The following is a 13,230-nucleotide window of genomic DNA, read 5'->3' on the forward strand; positions in this document are numbered from 1 at the left end:
AAAATAACATAAAACTTACTTCAACAATCAACTTTCACCACGAGCACTTGAAAATGAAGAGGAAGGCAATATACCCCCAACATACTAAAAACTGTATTATTGAAATTAAAAAAAAAAAATATGGAAGTACATGAGGTGGTGTAGGACAAATTGCACTCTAACATTAACCCCTGTTTGCCTCCATGAATGTACTGTTCAAGAGGAAGGATGTGAGTGGATATCCATGGTTTGGATCAAGGGATGTGCAGGGAAGTGAAGGAGAGGATATACCGGTGAACAGTAAATATCCTCTCCCCTCAAAATGAAGAGATGTAAAGGGAAAGCCATGTCAGCATCCCTTATTTCCAAATTTACCCTCATTTGAATGTATCACAATGCTTCATTTGAATGTATTAGTATTTTAAAAAATTTATTGTAGAATGTTTAATATATATATATATGTATAATATTTAAAATGAAGAAACAAATCATAATAAATTTTAAAGAAGTTTTAAGTTTGTTTATTATTTTATAAAATATTATAAATCAGTGTAAAAAAAATATAGTTAAATAAAATCTTCCATTTATATATTAGTTATTAGAGTAGATCAGGTGATACCTATTTTTCAAGTTCTAATCAGATATTTTATTAAATGTGGTTGGATTTAGTTTTTTTTAAGAAAAGAATATATTATATCTAATTAAAATTGAAAATATTACCTAGGTTGGATCATGATCATCACCAAAAGATTATACTAAACATTTTTCATTTTTTATACTAAATATTTAATTTATTTAATACAAAAAAATCCCTAAAAACAATCCATCACTTAAAATAATTTTATTCTAACATAAATTATTCATTAGAAACTGAAAATATAATTAATATATTTTCATGTATTTTTACATAATTTATTAATAAAAACTACACTATATTATAAATATTAGTTATTAAATAAATTTAACTAAGACAAATATTTAATAAAAAAAAAATTAATTATTGAACTATATCGGATTATACTACTAATACGTTTTTATCCTTATATTTTATTATAATTTTTTATGGAATCCTTTTCTATGGTTAATTAAGTTATATTTTTGTTACTATTGTATTTTTTAGATTGCTTTATTGTGAGGTTTTTTAATATTAAAAAATAGTAATTTTTTATTTATATAAGATGTGATTTATTTTTTAATTTTATAGTATATGTTTAATATTTAAAGAAATTATTTGAAATTATGTTTTTATTTTTGTTATGTTTATATTAATATATTTCTATATATAGTTATTATTTTTATGAGTTATAATTTATTTTATTATAATTTTTTATGAAATTTTTTTCTATTGTTAATTACGTTATATTTTTGTTGTTGTGGTATTTTTTATTTTTCATTTCTAGAGGGTTTTTAATATTAAAAAATAATATCTTTTATTTATATAAGATTTGATTTATTTTTTAATTTTATTACTTGAAGTTCTGTTTTTATTTAATTTGTTGAATACATATTTTTTTTCTAATTATAGTTTTTATATTATACATATTTACATTTAACATATATTTTTTTAATTATAATTTTTAAATCTACGAAATGTGTGAAAGTTTTTCATTTTTAAACAAAACAACTCATTCTATTATTAATTTTTTTAATACGCAAGGGTTAATCTGTAAAGTAACATTTCACACCTTTAAAAAAAATTAAAATTTCCTCATAACCATCACATCACTCACAAACTTCCATAAACTTTCCTCACACATCCACCAATCCAAATACCCTCACTTTCTTCACACTTTCCTCACATATCCTCACACATCCACTCCCTCAAATCCTCACACATCCCCTCCCTAATCCAAACATAGCCTAAGTCTAGAAATTTCCAAAACAAAAATTGTTTTCACAAAAAAGTTTTATAATTCAATGTTCTTAAATTAGAAGGGAAATTTTAATAATTAAAATAAAAGACCATGATCCACCAAATATATTGATATAAAGTTTTAAAACATCTTCTACTTAAATATACTAAAAAAATAATAAGTAATTACATGGCAGTCACTTTTAATATTTACATAGTTTATTTCATATTTTGAATTTTAAAATCTAACTAAAAATAAAAATATTAAATATGTATTTATACCTTGTTATCAATTTTTTTTTCTAATTTAAAAATATAATTAAGGATAAAATAAGAATATAAAATGTGTATACCAAAAGTGAGAATCCCTTAACATATTAATATAGATAATTATGAGAACAGTTTTTTATACAAAACATATATTTTTATTTTTAAATAAATTAAATGTTTCTTTAATTTATTAGTGATAATTTTAGATCTATTATGTGCTTGACTATAAAAAAAAACTCTTGCTTTTAAAGAATGTTTATAAGAACATACTACTCTTTCAAATGCTTGCAGCAGCAGATCAATCAAAACTAAATTGAAACGTCTATTCCACATGTGAGTGGAACACAAACGAGGGGAAGATTATGTAACTATTCCACATTCTTCAATTTCATGGCCATTCACATCCTTTCTAAAAAATTAGCGATTGTTCAACAGAAGTGATAGAAGTCCAATGATTGATAAAGAAATATTAAAGTAAAAAAAATAAAGAATGCTAACAAGATATTGGAAAAATGAATTACTACAAACTTTGACAAAAAAATAAAAGTGTAGCTAAATTCAACAAGAACCTTCACAATCTACAGCTTCCTCAATCCTCTAACCAGGTTGTGGACACGATTGAAAACGTCAAGGCTCTGAGCTTTGTATATACAAACATGTGCCAACTAAACAATCCATTCTCTGAAATTGCACAACGTAGATTATTTCAGTTGCATGCTACAGGGGAATCCTATTCACAAACTGCTTTGTCAATGCCCAGAAACTGGAATGACAGACACAAGTTTTGTTAATGTATCTAAAATGTTTTATTTTATACTAAATTAAATGCTACCCACTTTTCCCAAAGTAAGATGTTACCCGGTTAAGAAAGAAGGCTTAGAGGAATTACCGGAGCAAAAAATTGTGTTCATTTATGATGGTGAGATATACTAGTGCTCCATCAGCAATTATTTTTTCACAAAAGGTTTCTGGCAAACAAGTAGCCGTTGGTCACTTCCATTCTGAAGATCAATTACCCTTGCTTCCCAACGTACTTGTGTTGCAACCATGCGAGACATCTCAATAGCTCCCATAGTATCAGACAGAATGACCCATCCCTACAAAAACAATGAAACGTCATAAAAAAAACAAGGTTATACTACTTGTAATCAGATGGACAGGACAAATCCAATAAATTACTACCTTTGGTCTCATATATAGGGAATTTAGTGAATTTAATTAGTGGTGTAAAATTAGTCAACATTTTTTATAATTTTTCAGAACTATCCTTAAAATTATTGGGATATCATTTTTAAATCTCTTTCCACCCAATTAATTAAAAGGTATTTCTACTTAAGTAATGACATTTTTCTTTCTATAGGAAAAGATAAAGTGAATGAAAGGGATAGTTCTGACTAGTGAGTAATCTTCGTCTATCCTCATGAGAGGATTTGGGTTCCATAAAAAACAATTAGACACAATTTGAAAGGGGTCTTATGATAAGAACTATGGAAAACTTTCGAAGAAAATCCTATAAAAATTATTAGAGGGAATATTTCATATGACCACCATCACAACATACCTCTGGACGTAATATTCTATCCATCTCCAAGAACAAGTCTATCATGCTGCACCTCTCTGAGGAGAGATGTGAAAGAAGTCCATCTGCATGAAGCAAATCATATGTCCGGGGATAGGTGGGGAAAGGTTCACACCTGAAGATTAATGTATCAGTAGTCAGATACAAAAATGAGTTACTCGGAAGTTCATAAGCAATAACACTCTTTTACGAAGAGGTGTGTCAATGAAATCCAAAGAAGAGAGACTTCAAAGTGAACTCCGAACAGGCGCATGATGTTCTTTAGAATTGGGTTTCAAAATAAAACTACGTCTACATCCAATCCAATAGATTAGGTGCATGTATGTATCTTACCTTCATCTTCATATTCAATCTCAAAAAGAAAAGCAAAATAAAGAACATTGAATATGAAGTATTGAAATCTCAACATTGAATGTTAGATATAAAATTATTGGTATATTATGCATGTAGTCTAAGTTTTAAAAAAAATTAATTTTAAGAATGTATATAAAATTATTTACTTTTTAAAGATTTTATGAAAACTTAGAGACAATAATTTAATTGATGACAAATAAGAAATCTATTATTTTTCAGAAATCTGATTTTAAATAAACAATTTTTTTAAAAACGCTAATACTATTTTCAAAATAAGAGATCTTTCATGGAAAAAATAGCTGAAATAAATGGACTCTAAATTAATAGGTCTACATTAGCTTATCTGATGGCATTTAATAATTTACAAAATAAGAAGTTGCTAAAGAACTACTTTTGTAGATACATCACTAAATCATTTTCAATGCTGATATTTTCAAATTAAGCAATAAAAACAACATGCTTCTTGAAGTAAATTATCTAATAAAATTATTGTTACTTCCTCAACTAGCATACACCATTCTTATGTCATTTGTTATAAGAACGAGCCAATAATAAGGTAAGTGAAATAGCTTTATCAGGCTTAGTGATATTATCAGTTTATCATCCTCAAGCTCAACAGTCTTATCCTCACACCGTGAATCAATTTTTCATGTATATGGAAACCTTTTTAAGATTATGGTTTCACAAACAACAACTTTTCTAGATCATGAACAGTATAACAAGTAAGCAACTTACCAGTCATGCATGACACCAACAAAGCCTCTATCTAGTATAAGAGGAAGTGCATTAGAAGCTCTGGAAGAAACCACATTCATGACCCACACTGACTTTTTCTCCTCGAGAAGGGCAGCATTCAACCCTCCATAATTAGAACTCATGTCCATAACATTCCGGACCATGTTATATGGAGGGAATGGATCTTCATCTCCAAGTCTCTTTGGATGGTCAGAGAAAATTAGTGGTGTAAGTAACGACCAATAATTGTTAACAGCTGATCTCCAATGTTGCAAATCTTCATAAAATTCTTCAGGATGAACTCCTGAAATAATAAAGAAAAATTAATGAAAAAAGAAACACATTATAGAAAGGAAACAAAATTTGGTGGGGAAGAAACAAGGAGAAAAGCATGCAGAAGAAAGCTGTTAATACTTTCCATGAATTTTAAGTTCAGCTGAGCTCAATTCAGATTCAGAAGATCTGTTCTGTATTGCAATCCAGCGGTTGCTAGACGTCCCACTTATACATGGCACAAGAGGCCTATAGTATGACTGAGTATCCTCTCCTTCACATAGCTGTATAGTACGCTGCTTACTACAATTAAGAAACAAATGTCGCTGAAAACCTATAGTTATAAGGGAAAAATGTTCAATGAAGACCCAGTAGCAAAACTAGTGATAGTTGATGGTAGTCATCTCATATAAATAAACAATCTAGTTGCTAAAGTAATTATTTATCATTTACATCACCCATGTTAATAGAGTTATCTTACCGAGATGCATAACAATGAACATCAGCAGTCTTCTGCCACACAAAAGTTTCATCTTGCTGAGCTAAAAGAGTCCAGCAGAGTTGTTGGGTTAGCCCTTCTATTGCGTTGGACATTATTCCCTTTTTCTCCCGTGATGAACCCTGTGGTCTCTTTGTAGGTGAGGTTAAAACAAAATATCCTCCAGGTTTAAGAACACGATCAACTTCTAGAAGTAACAATCCATCTGTGGGAAGAAATCAATGTTAGAAGGCAAGGAACAGCAGTTCATACAGAAGCTAAATGATATTCATTTATGGAATAGTCAATGGAATAATGGAAAGAGTACAAGGAAATGGTAATGATATGGAGAGAGAGAGAAGGATAAAAAAATGGCCACATTCTCGTACAAACATTTCAGACAACTATTTCAGCCATCAATTCAATTGATGACAAACAAATTACTCAAAATTGAAATAGTAAGCAACTTTTATGACTGAATGTAGGACCACTTTTACTAGCGATGAAATTCATTTAAATCATAAAGAATAGATGTAACAATAATCTGACATCTAAACATTTGATACATCGATCATTATATCTCAAGAATCAATTGCCAAAGAATGCTTTTTAGGTGAAGGCCAAGAATGCTTTTTATATCTTCAACACAAGGTTACTGCACTGCACTCTGTCATTTCAAGAGTTGATGATTCACTAATTTGACATTTGACAGCTAGCCTAAACATACCTATTTGGCCACAAAATCTACAGAACCAAATATTGTGCACAATACTCAGTCTTCTTTTTCTCTCATTTGTCATCAAATACAACTTTTGAACAAATACGTAGAATTTAAACTCAGAAATCCACAAAAATATGAATCTGTTAATCAACATGTAAGTTAACAATACGGCCATACACGGATATAATTTTCTGTTAATCAACATGTAAGTTAACAATACGGCAAAACACAGATAGAATTTTTAAGTACAATGTCAACATGGAGATCCACTCTGCTAAGAATGAAATAGTGATGAATACCCCTAAACTGTATATTTACCTTTTTCATCCCACATAATACCACACTGAGCACAGTGAACCATGTCATATGATAATGACGGATATGGAAGCTGTCTGGAGATAAAGTTGCCAATGATAGCTGGAAGACCTCTCTCAAGAGACAATTGAACTTGACTGCCAGTAGCTTCATACGCCGCAATACAAACCACCATTATTTTCAATGACAATAAATGAGCTCCAAAGCTACCAAATCCACAATTAATATCTAGTATATTTCGAATCTGTTATAAAGTGATTAATGAAGATCAGTCATACACATATAATGGAACAAAAACAACATAATCCTTAATGAGAATCTTAAAGAGTACATAATCACTTAAATAACATAATCTTTCATTACTGTTACTATACACGGAACTATTTTGCACAAACCCAGTCCGTGTAAAGCATAATAGTTCCCAAAATAATAAAAGTTAGTAGACAATGGTGGAAAGAAGACTTACACCAGCTTGAGGAAGCTCAATGTCACTTCCTAACCCTATCATCTCTGCAAGTTGGCGAGCATAATCTTTGACACCGTTGAAGATGAACCCATCCTCCGAGTGAAAGGCGATTTGATTCTCTTCTAATAGCATCAACCTAGTCAAATCACCATAAATTTAAGAAAATGAAAATAAGAAAGATTAAAAAGCAATCAATCATAATGAATCAGAACAGACAAAAGCCATTCAAGCAGTCTTTTACTCTTACCCCTCCCCCAAAAAAGATCACGCAGTTATAAGGTTCTTAAATTGGTAAGAGGCTTCTGCAATCACATTTCGACCGCATTTACTCATACTTTTCTGCTATTTTAAAAATTGCAATGCAACTACAACCCCAATTTTAAACCATGGTTTTATTTTTATCCAAAGAGGATCAACTTCACAGCCTAGTAATTAATTACAGTAAGCACCTTTTGGTCATACTTCCAGAGGAAAGAAACTGATCTTTGGTGATCTTTACATTCGCGCTCCATATAACATCCCTCCCATTCGGCCACCGTAACGGAGTCTTGTATTCCTTGGGAGGCCGAACCAAACACCTCTCCGATACCTTATACACCTGGCAATGCCGATCAAACTCCTCTCCCTCTTTAAACCCCGAAATCAAATTCGCAGACACATTGTGACACGGCACGAAATTCTCCCTTTCCTTGCCGCAAAGCCCCACCTCCTTCAGCCTCGCGCCACCACTCGACACACTCCTTAACTCCAAGTAATCCACCGCGGCCTGCTCCTTTATCCTTCTGTAGCTCGTGTAGATTAGCGATTCCGCAGCGCGAGACGCTGAACCATCGGTATCCGAAGAAGAAGATGAACTCAACACTGCAATCAGTGCGAGGATACTTACCAGGAACAGGATTAACCAGTTTAGTGGCGGCTTAAGGCCAATTATGAAGGACTGTTTCTTCAACCAAGAGCTTCTCATGTCCAAAGTCGTGAATCACACACAGATTCAAAACGACGCTAAATTATAAACTCCTTTAGCCCTAGTCTTCCAACCATGACACCGCAAATCCTCACTGTCGCTGCGACCACTGAAGCGACAACTCGCGCAATTGAAACAGAACCGCAGATTAGAACGCGAAATTGCCAAAGTTTTGGGAGACGATGGAGCAATGCCAATCGGAGGATATAAGGAGCATGCGAAAGATCAATCGGATCGCCGTTGAAATTGGAATTTGAAAACGCAACGCGGATCCGATTGCGCCTGGCTTCGAATAGGGGAACTAGGGTTTGTGAGAAGATGAAGAAGAAGAAGAGTTTGAGATTGATTTAGAGATCGATTGATTCTGAAATGGTGAGAAAAAGAGCATTGTTTACGTTGGGTCCAGATTATTTTAGATTGCTACCTTTCCTTCCTCTCAAAACTAACATATTATCTCTTTCTTACTTTATATGCCTCCCAAGCATCCATTATTAATCACATTCAAAACAACAACATAATCATTCATCTTAATTAATTAATGACCTTTTATACATTTAGCTACTTTTGGAATTAAATTAAATTAAATTAAATTACTTTCCTATATATAAAATTGATGTCTTCCTAATCTAGCATTCATTAAAGAAACAATAAATATATAAATTTTGTTCATAATTATTGTGTTAACAATTTCTACTGTGTCTCCGTCTCCACATTTTTGTTATAATTATTAAAATTAAAATAATTGCTAACACATAAGTTTTTATTTTTTTAATATATATTAGTATAATAATGCTTTCAATTTTTTTGCTTTTCATTTTTAATCAATTAACATTCTTTAATTTTTTTTAATTTCTTAACTAAGATACTGATTAGCATTCTCATTAACTAATTTTCAAGAAATAAAACCAACGGGAAAACGACCAAAGCAATGGTGACAACTTGACAAGGAATAATCCAACGGCTACCGTATGGAGGCAGATCTGGTAGTCGCCAATCATGCAAGTTTTTTTGGACAAATGTTGAAGACAAGAATATGAATCCAAGTTCTTATTTTAAGTGTAAACTTATTTTCTATTTGAAGATTGATTTTGTAAACACACAATTCATACTTACAAATAATTTTTTTTTGACTCAGTTCTATTTTAAAAAAATATTAAATAACTTTTTTAAATTACATATGCTTAATATTTTAAGGATTTTATTTTATTAACTTAAATTATTAATGATTCCATGATTATTATTTTTAAAATTTTTGGAAATAAATTATTTTTATTTATTTTTACGACCAATTTTTAATATTTTCCCTAATATTTTGATGTGGGATTAAGTAATCTAAAATTAAAGATCATGCATTTCCGTTTAGGAGTATATGATATGTTCCAGGTATTTCACATTTATAGCTGTACTTGTGTATAGGACAAAATCGTAATTATGGGATACATTTCCAGCTACTACTGCAGCAGGCATGTGTAGGCAATTTTTTTATATTCACAGATACTTGTGGATTTTTAAAAAAATATTTAAAATATAAATTTAATTAAAAGACATTCTTCTAAAAAGAATTTTAATTTCACAAAATTAAATGAAAAATGAAAACTCTTTTTTAGAAATTTTCTCCTTTACCAGTACTAATAATACAGAAGATACTGTATTTGTGTGTTAGACAGTTTTGTCCTTTAACTAATTATGAAAATCATTCTAGACTTACAGTTACTAATAGCTTCCAAGATAGTTAATTAAAAAGCTTTCAAAATTCCCCACGCAGTATGCACGTGTGACATGACATAAATATCATTTCTTTTTATTAATGGTAATTTTCAGTTGAAACCTAGTGTTAACGTAATTTATTATTTTACTTAAACTAAGTCTTATTATTATGTCTTATTAAGTTTAAATATCTTCTTATTTGCTCTAATGTAAGAGTTTTTGCAAAATTTATATTTTTATGGTTTTTTATTTATACTTTAATTTTATTAATTTAAAAAATAATTTATTATAATATCTTAAAATTAAAAATAAATATTTTAGTATTAAAAGCTGGGTTTTATTTAAGATAAGAGATCTTAGATTTAACCCACTTATGTTAACGAAAAATTTCTTATATCATTCAGATTTAAATTTAATACAATAAATATGATTTATGTATTAAAATTTTATAAAAAAAAATATTAGTCTAAAATATATTATACACAAATTTGGAAGTCAAACAATCATCACATTCGAGATATTGTCTATTTTAAAAGTCAGTATTCCATCTCGATTTTGTCCTTAAAAGACATCTTGGTGGGTTGGAAGAAGAAGAAGTATATAAACTACCCTTAGTCTTGACTCTTGAACGATGTGAGACTATATTGACGGTATCAAAACTAAGTGTATCGGTCAGTACCGGACAAGTCATGTCACTCGGTCTCAATGATCGACCAACCACATTAATATATATTAAAGGCGCTCAATAAATGACAACAATGACAATTATGAAAACTCCCTACGAATTATGATTATGTCCTCTCAAATTCAGGTGACATCAATATACCAACATACCAATATACCTCCCTATATATCAGTTAGCAACAGATGATATTTGATTGATCCAGCCTATCACAATAAGAGCTCATGACTAAACCCTATAAATAAACCCGTTACAAAGGTGTAAGATATGTTTTTATCAACTTTACAGTATACACTCTTTACACAAAGTACTTACTTGAACGTCATAGTACCTTTTTCAGGTCCACCCCGATTTAGCACAGATCACAAAAGAATGAGACTTAAAGAAAGGAGAAAGGGGATTACCCGCACATAAGCAATTGTACAACCAATTTCAGGTATTATTTAGCCCCCTCTTTGTCCATACAAGAGCAAGAGCAAATAACAATTAATTACTTCTGTAACTAATGCGTATGAGATAATTAATTAATTTATAACTTATTTAAAATCTTATAATTATTTATTATTTTATACATTTAAATGATTCATTGTTTTGTTATAAAAACTAAAACTCATACAATTTAACATATTAACTTTTATTACTAATGTACATTAGAAAGTTCCAAAAACTTGATATGATTATAAGCTAACTAAAAGACAAGACGATTAGTGATATACCTATAATATGGAGATTTGAACTTCAACTTATTTTTACTATTCATAATTACTTTTTGGTTTATAATTATCTCTTGTTAACTTATTATTGGTCTTTATTCAATGTTATGATAAAAGACTTTCAATCATCGGGAAAATTATTTGACTCTCACTTTCGAGTATCGGTAAAATATTTTTCTCAGTCACACGAATCAAAGAGTGTTTTAACTCTCTTGTAAATAATTTATCTTATACATTTTTGTTTTGTACTCATTTGAAAAAAATACTTTAATGACGTCAAGATCAAGTTAAAAATTTCATAAACTTTTATTATAAAAGTACATTTTTCATTCAATTTAATTTTTCTCTAAATATGTTTATTTATTTATTGTGTATTGGTAATGATAGTTGTTTATGTTGGGTTTAATAATGCCAAAGTTCAAGAGGGGGTGAATTGACTTTCTCGCAGAATCAGTATTTATCACAGATCATAGAAAATAAATCGATTTATTTGTAATTGAACAGATTTATTTTGGCACTGTTTGTGTTTGAAAAACGTTTATATAGTCAAGTTGATCACAAGATTATGCAGATTGATTTTCCAGATACACACTGATGTAATGAAGAAAAAACTGTGAATCACAAAACAGCAAGCTTCAATTTTAAACAAGAGATTAAGGTTCAATTAATAGCTTGACAATTACTTGAGTCACCTATCACAATCAATATGTTCCAGTGGCTTTTAACAGATTTTATATGTTCTTATCAGAATCAAACAACTTTTCCAGAAATTAAGAACAATATGAAACAAGCCCAAAAAGAACAGATTTATTATTAATTGAACAAATTTATTTCTTGACAGTTTAACAGATTAGCCGAAATTTAAGTGCAGAGATTAAGGGAGAATGAACACAAGGCAATTATACTGGTTCACTCAACTGAGCTACATCCAGTATTCACCTAAACCAAGGTGAAATTCACTAAAACACAATTCAAACAAACACAAATCCCATTGTTCTTGAACCCTACAAGAACTTAGGTACACTTGCTGAAAAACCCTATTTCAGCATACACACTCTTTCATGGAGATCAAGCTCAAGTGGACATGGAGGCCAATCATCAAGAGCAAGAAGAGGTTGAGGCTCAAGTGGAGGACGCCCATGGAGGTCAAAGCCCACCTCAAAGGCTTACAAGAAGCATGTTCAAAGCTTTAGGAGCTAATGGACGTTTATTTTCTCTTTTTGTAATTTCTTTGTGTGAAGGTGCTTAAGAGGGAAACATTAGAAACCTCTTTTGTTAAAGCATCTTTAGGTCCTTAGTTAGGAGTATTAGGGGGGGTGCGTTAGTAGATAGGTGTAGGAGTAACTAGGGAGGTGCCAAAGTGAGAGAGAAGGTCACACCTTCTTCATGACCATAGTTGGCGCCACTTTCATTAGCTTTTGGGGGGAATTTTGAATTTAATTTGCCTTGCATTTCAGCACCTCTAGGCTATAAATTAAGGTGCTGCCCTTGTACATTTCAGATTTGAATTTTGATTAGAGAAACTATACTCAATTTTTGAGAGAGCATTGGAGAGCTTTGTGCCTTCTTCACTAGTCTTATCTTGATGGTTCAATGATTACCTCAAGTGGCGGCTTGCACACTTATCTTGGAGTCTCCATCCTCCTAGTGGCGTGATCATCCAACCATCCCTCCATCTTCATGAGCTTTCTCTTCTCCTTCCTTCCTTCTCTTTCAATTGTTCATGTCTTAGCTTGCTTCTCTTGAATTTTCTGTTCGGCATTTTCTTTTCTTATGTGTTTAGCTTCGATTATGTTGCTTCCTTGCTGTTCTACAATGTTTCTTCTTCATTTCTAGTCTTTATGTTCGGTTCAATTCAGTTATATGCCATTTTGTTCGGTGCAATTGCTTTTCCTTCCATTTCAATCGGTTCAATTTGACAATAATTGGAACTTCCATATGAGTTTGTGTTTTGGTACTAGTTTTGGCGAGTTCTTGTTCATAGAACCTTGATCCAATTCTATGATAAAGTGCCTATCTCATAACCAACTCAAGATGATTCCTAAGAATGTCAAGAATCATTCAAAGTGTGCTAGTGGAATCACATCACTCTTCAAGAAACCCTATCAAGAAGAGTTTACAACCACACTATTACATGAAATG

The 13,230-nt window shown here is 30.7% G+C and overlaps 1 protein-coding gene across 3 annotated transcripts; it reads right to left on the bottom strand.

Moving 5' to 3' along the window:
- Nucleotides 1–2,461: 2,461 nt before the first annotated feature.
- On the bottom strand, nt 2,462–8,506 carry QUL2 (QUASIMODO2 LIKE 2). Of its 3 annotated transcripts, none has more exons than XM_068612401.1 (9): nt 7,472–8,506; nt 7,023–7,158; nt 6,560–6,800; nt 5,524–5,746; nt 5,186–5,345; nt 4,770–5,071; nt 3,663–3,795; nt 2,991–3,198; nt 2,462–2,782 (listed from the first exon to the last, which is right to left on the bottom strand). In XM_068612401.1, exons 1-8 carry the CDS (start codon nt 7,984–7,986, stop codon nt 3,049–3,051), a joined length of 1,860 nt encoding a protein of 619 aa, XP_068468502.1. In that variant the 5' UTR covers nt 7,987–8,506; the 3' UTR covers nt 2,462–2,782; nt 2,991–3,048. The 3 variants fall into 3 exon arrangements, with proteins under 3 accessions (XP_068468502.1, XP_068468503.1, XP_090154483.1); XM_068612402.1 differs by having other exon boundaries at nt 2,462–2,864; XM_090298357.1 differs by having other exon boundaries at nt 5,186–5,376.
- Nucleotides 8,507–13,230: the final 4,724 nt, after the last annotated feature.

Source organism: Phaseolus vulgaris, chromosome 2 (assembly GCF_051622355.1).
Source record: "Phaseolus vulgaris cultivar YP4 chromosome 2, ASM5162235v1, whole genome shotgun sequence".
In the NCBI taxonomy this organism is placed as follows: Eukaryota; Viridiplantae; Streptophyta; class Magnoliopsida; order Fabales; family Fabaceae; genus Phaseolus; species Phaseolus vulgaris.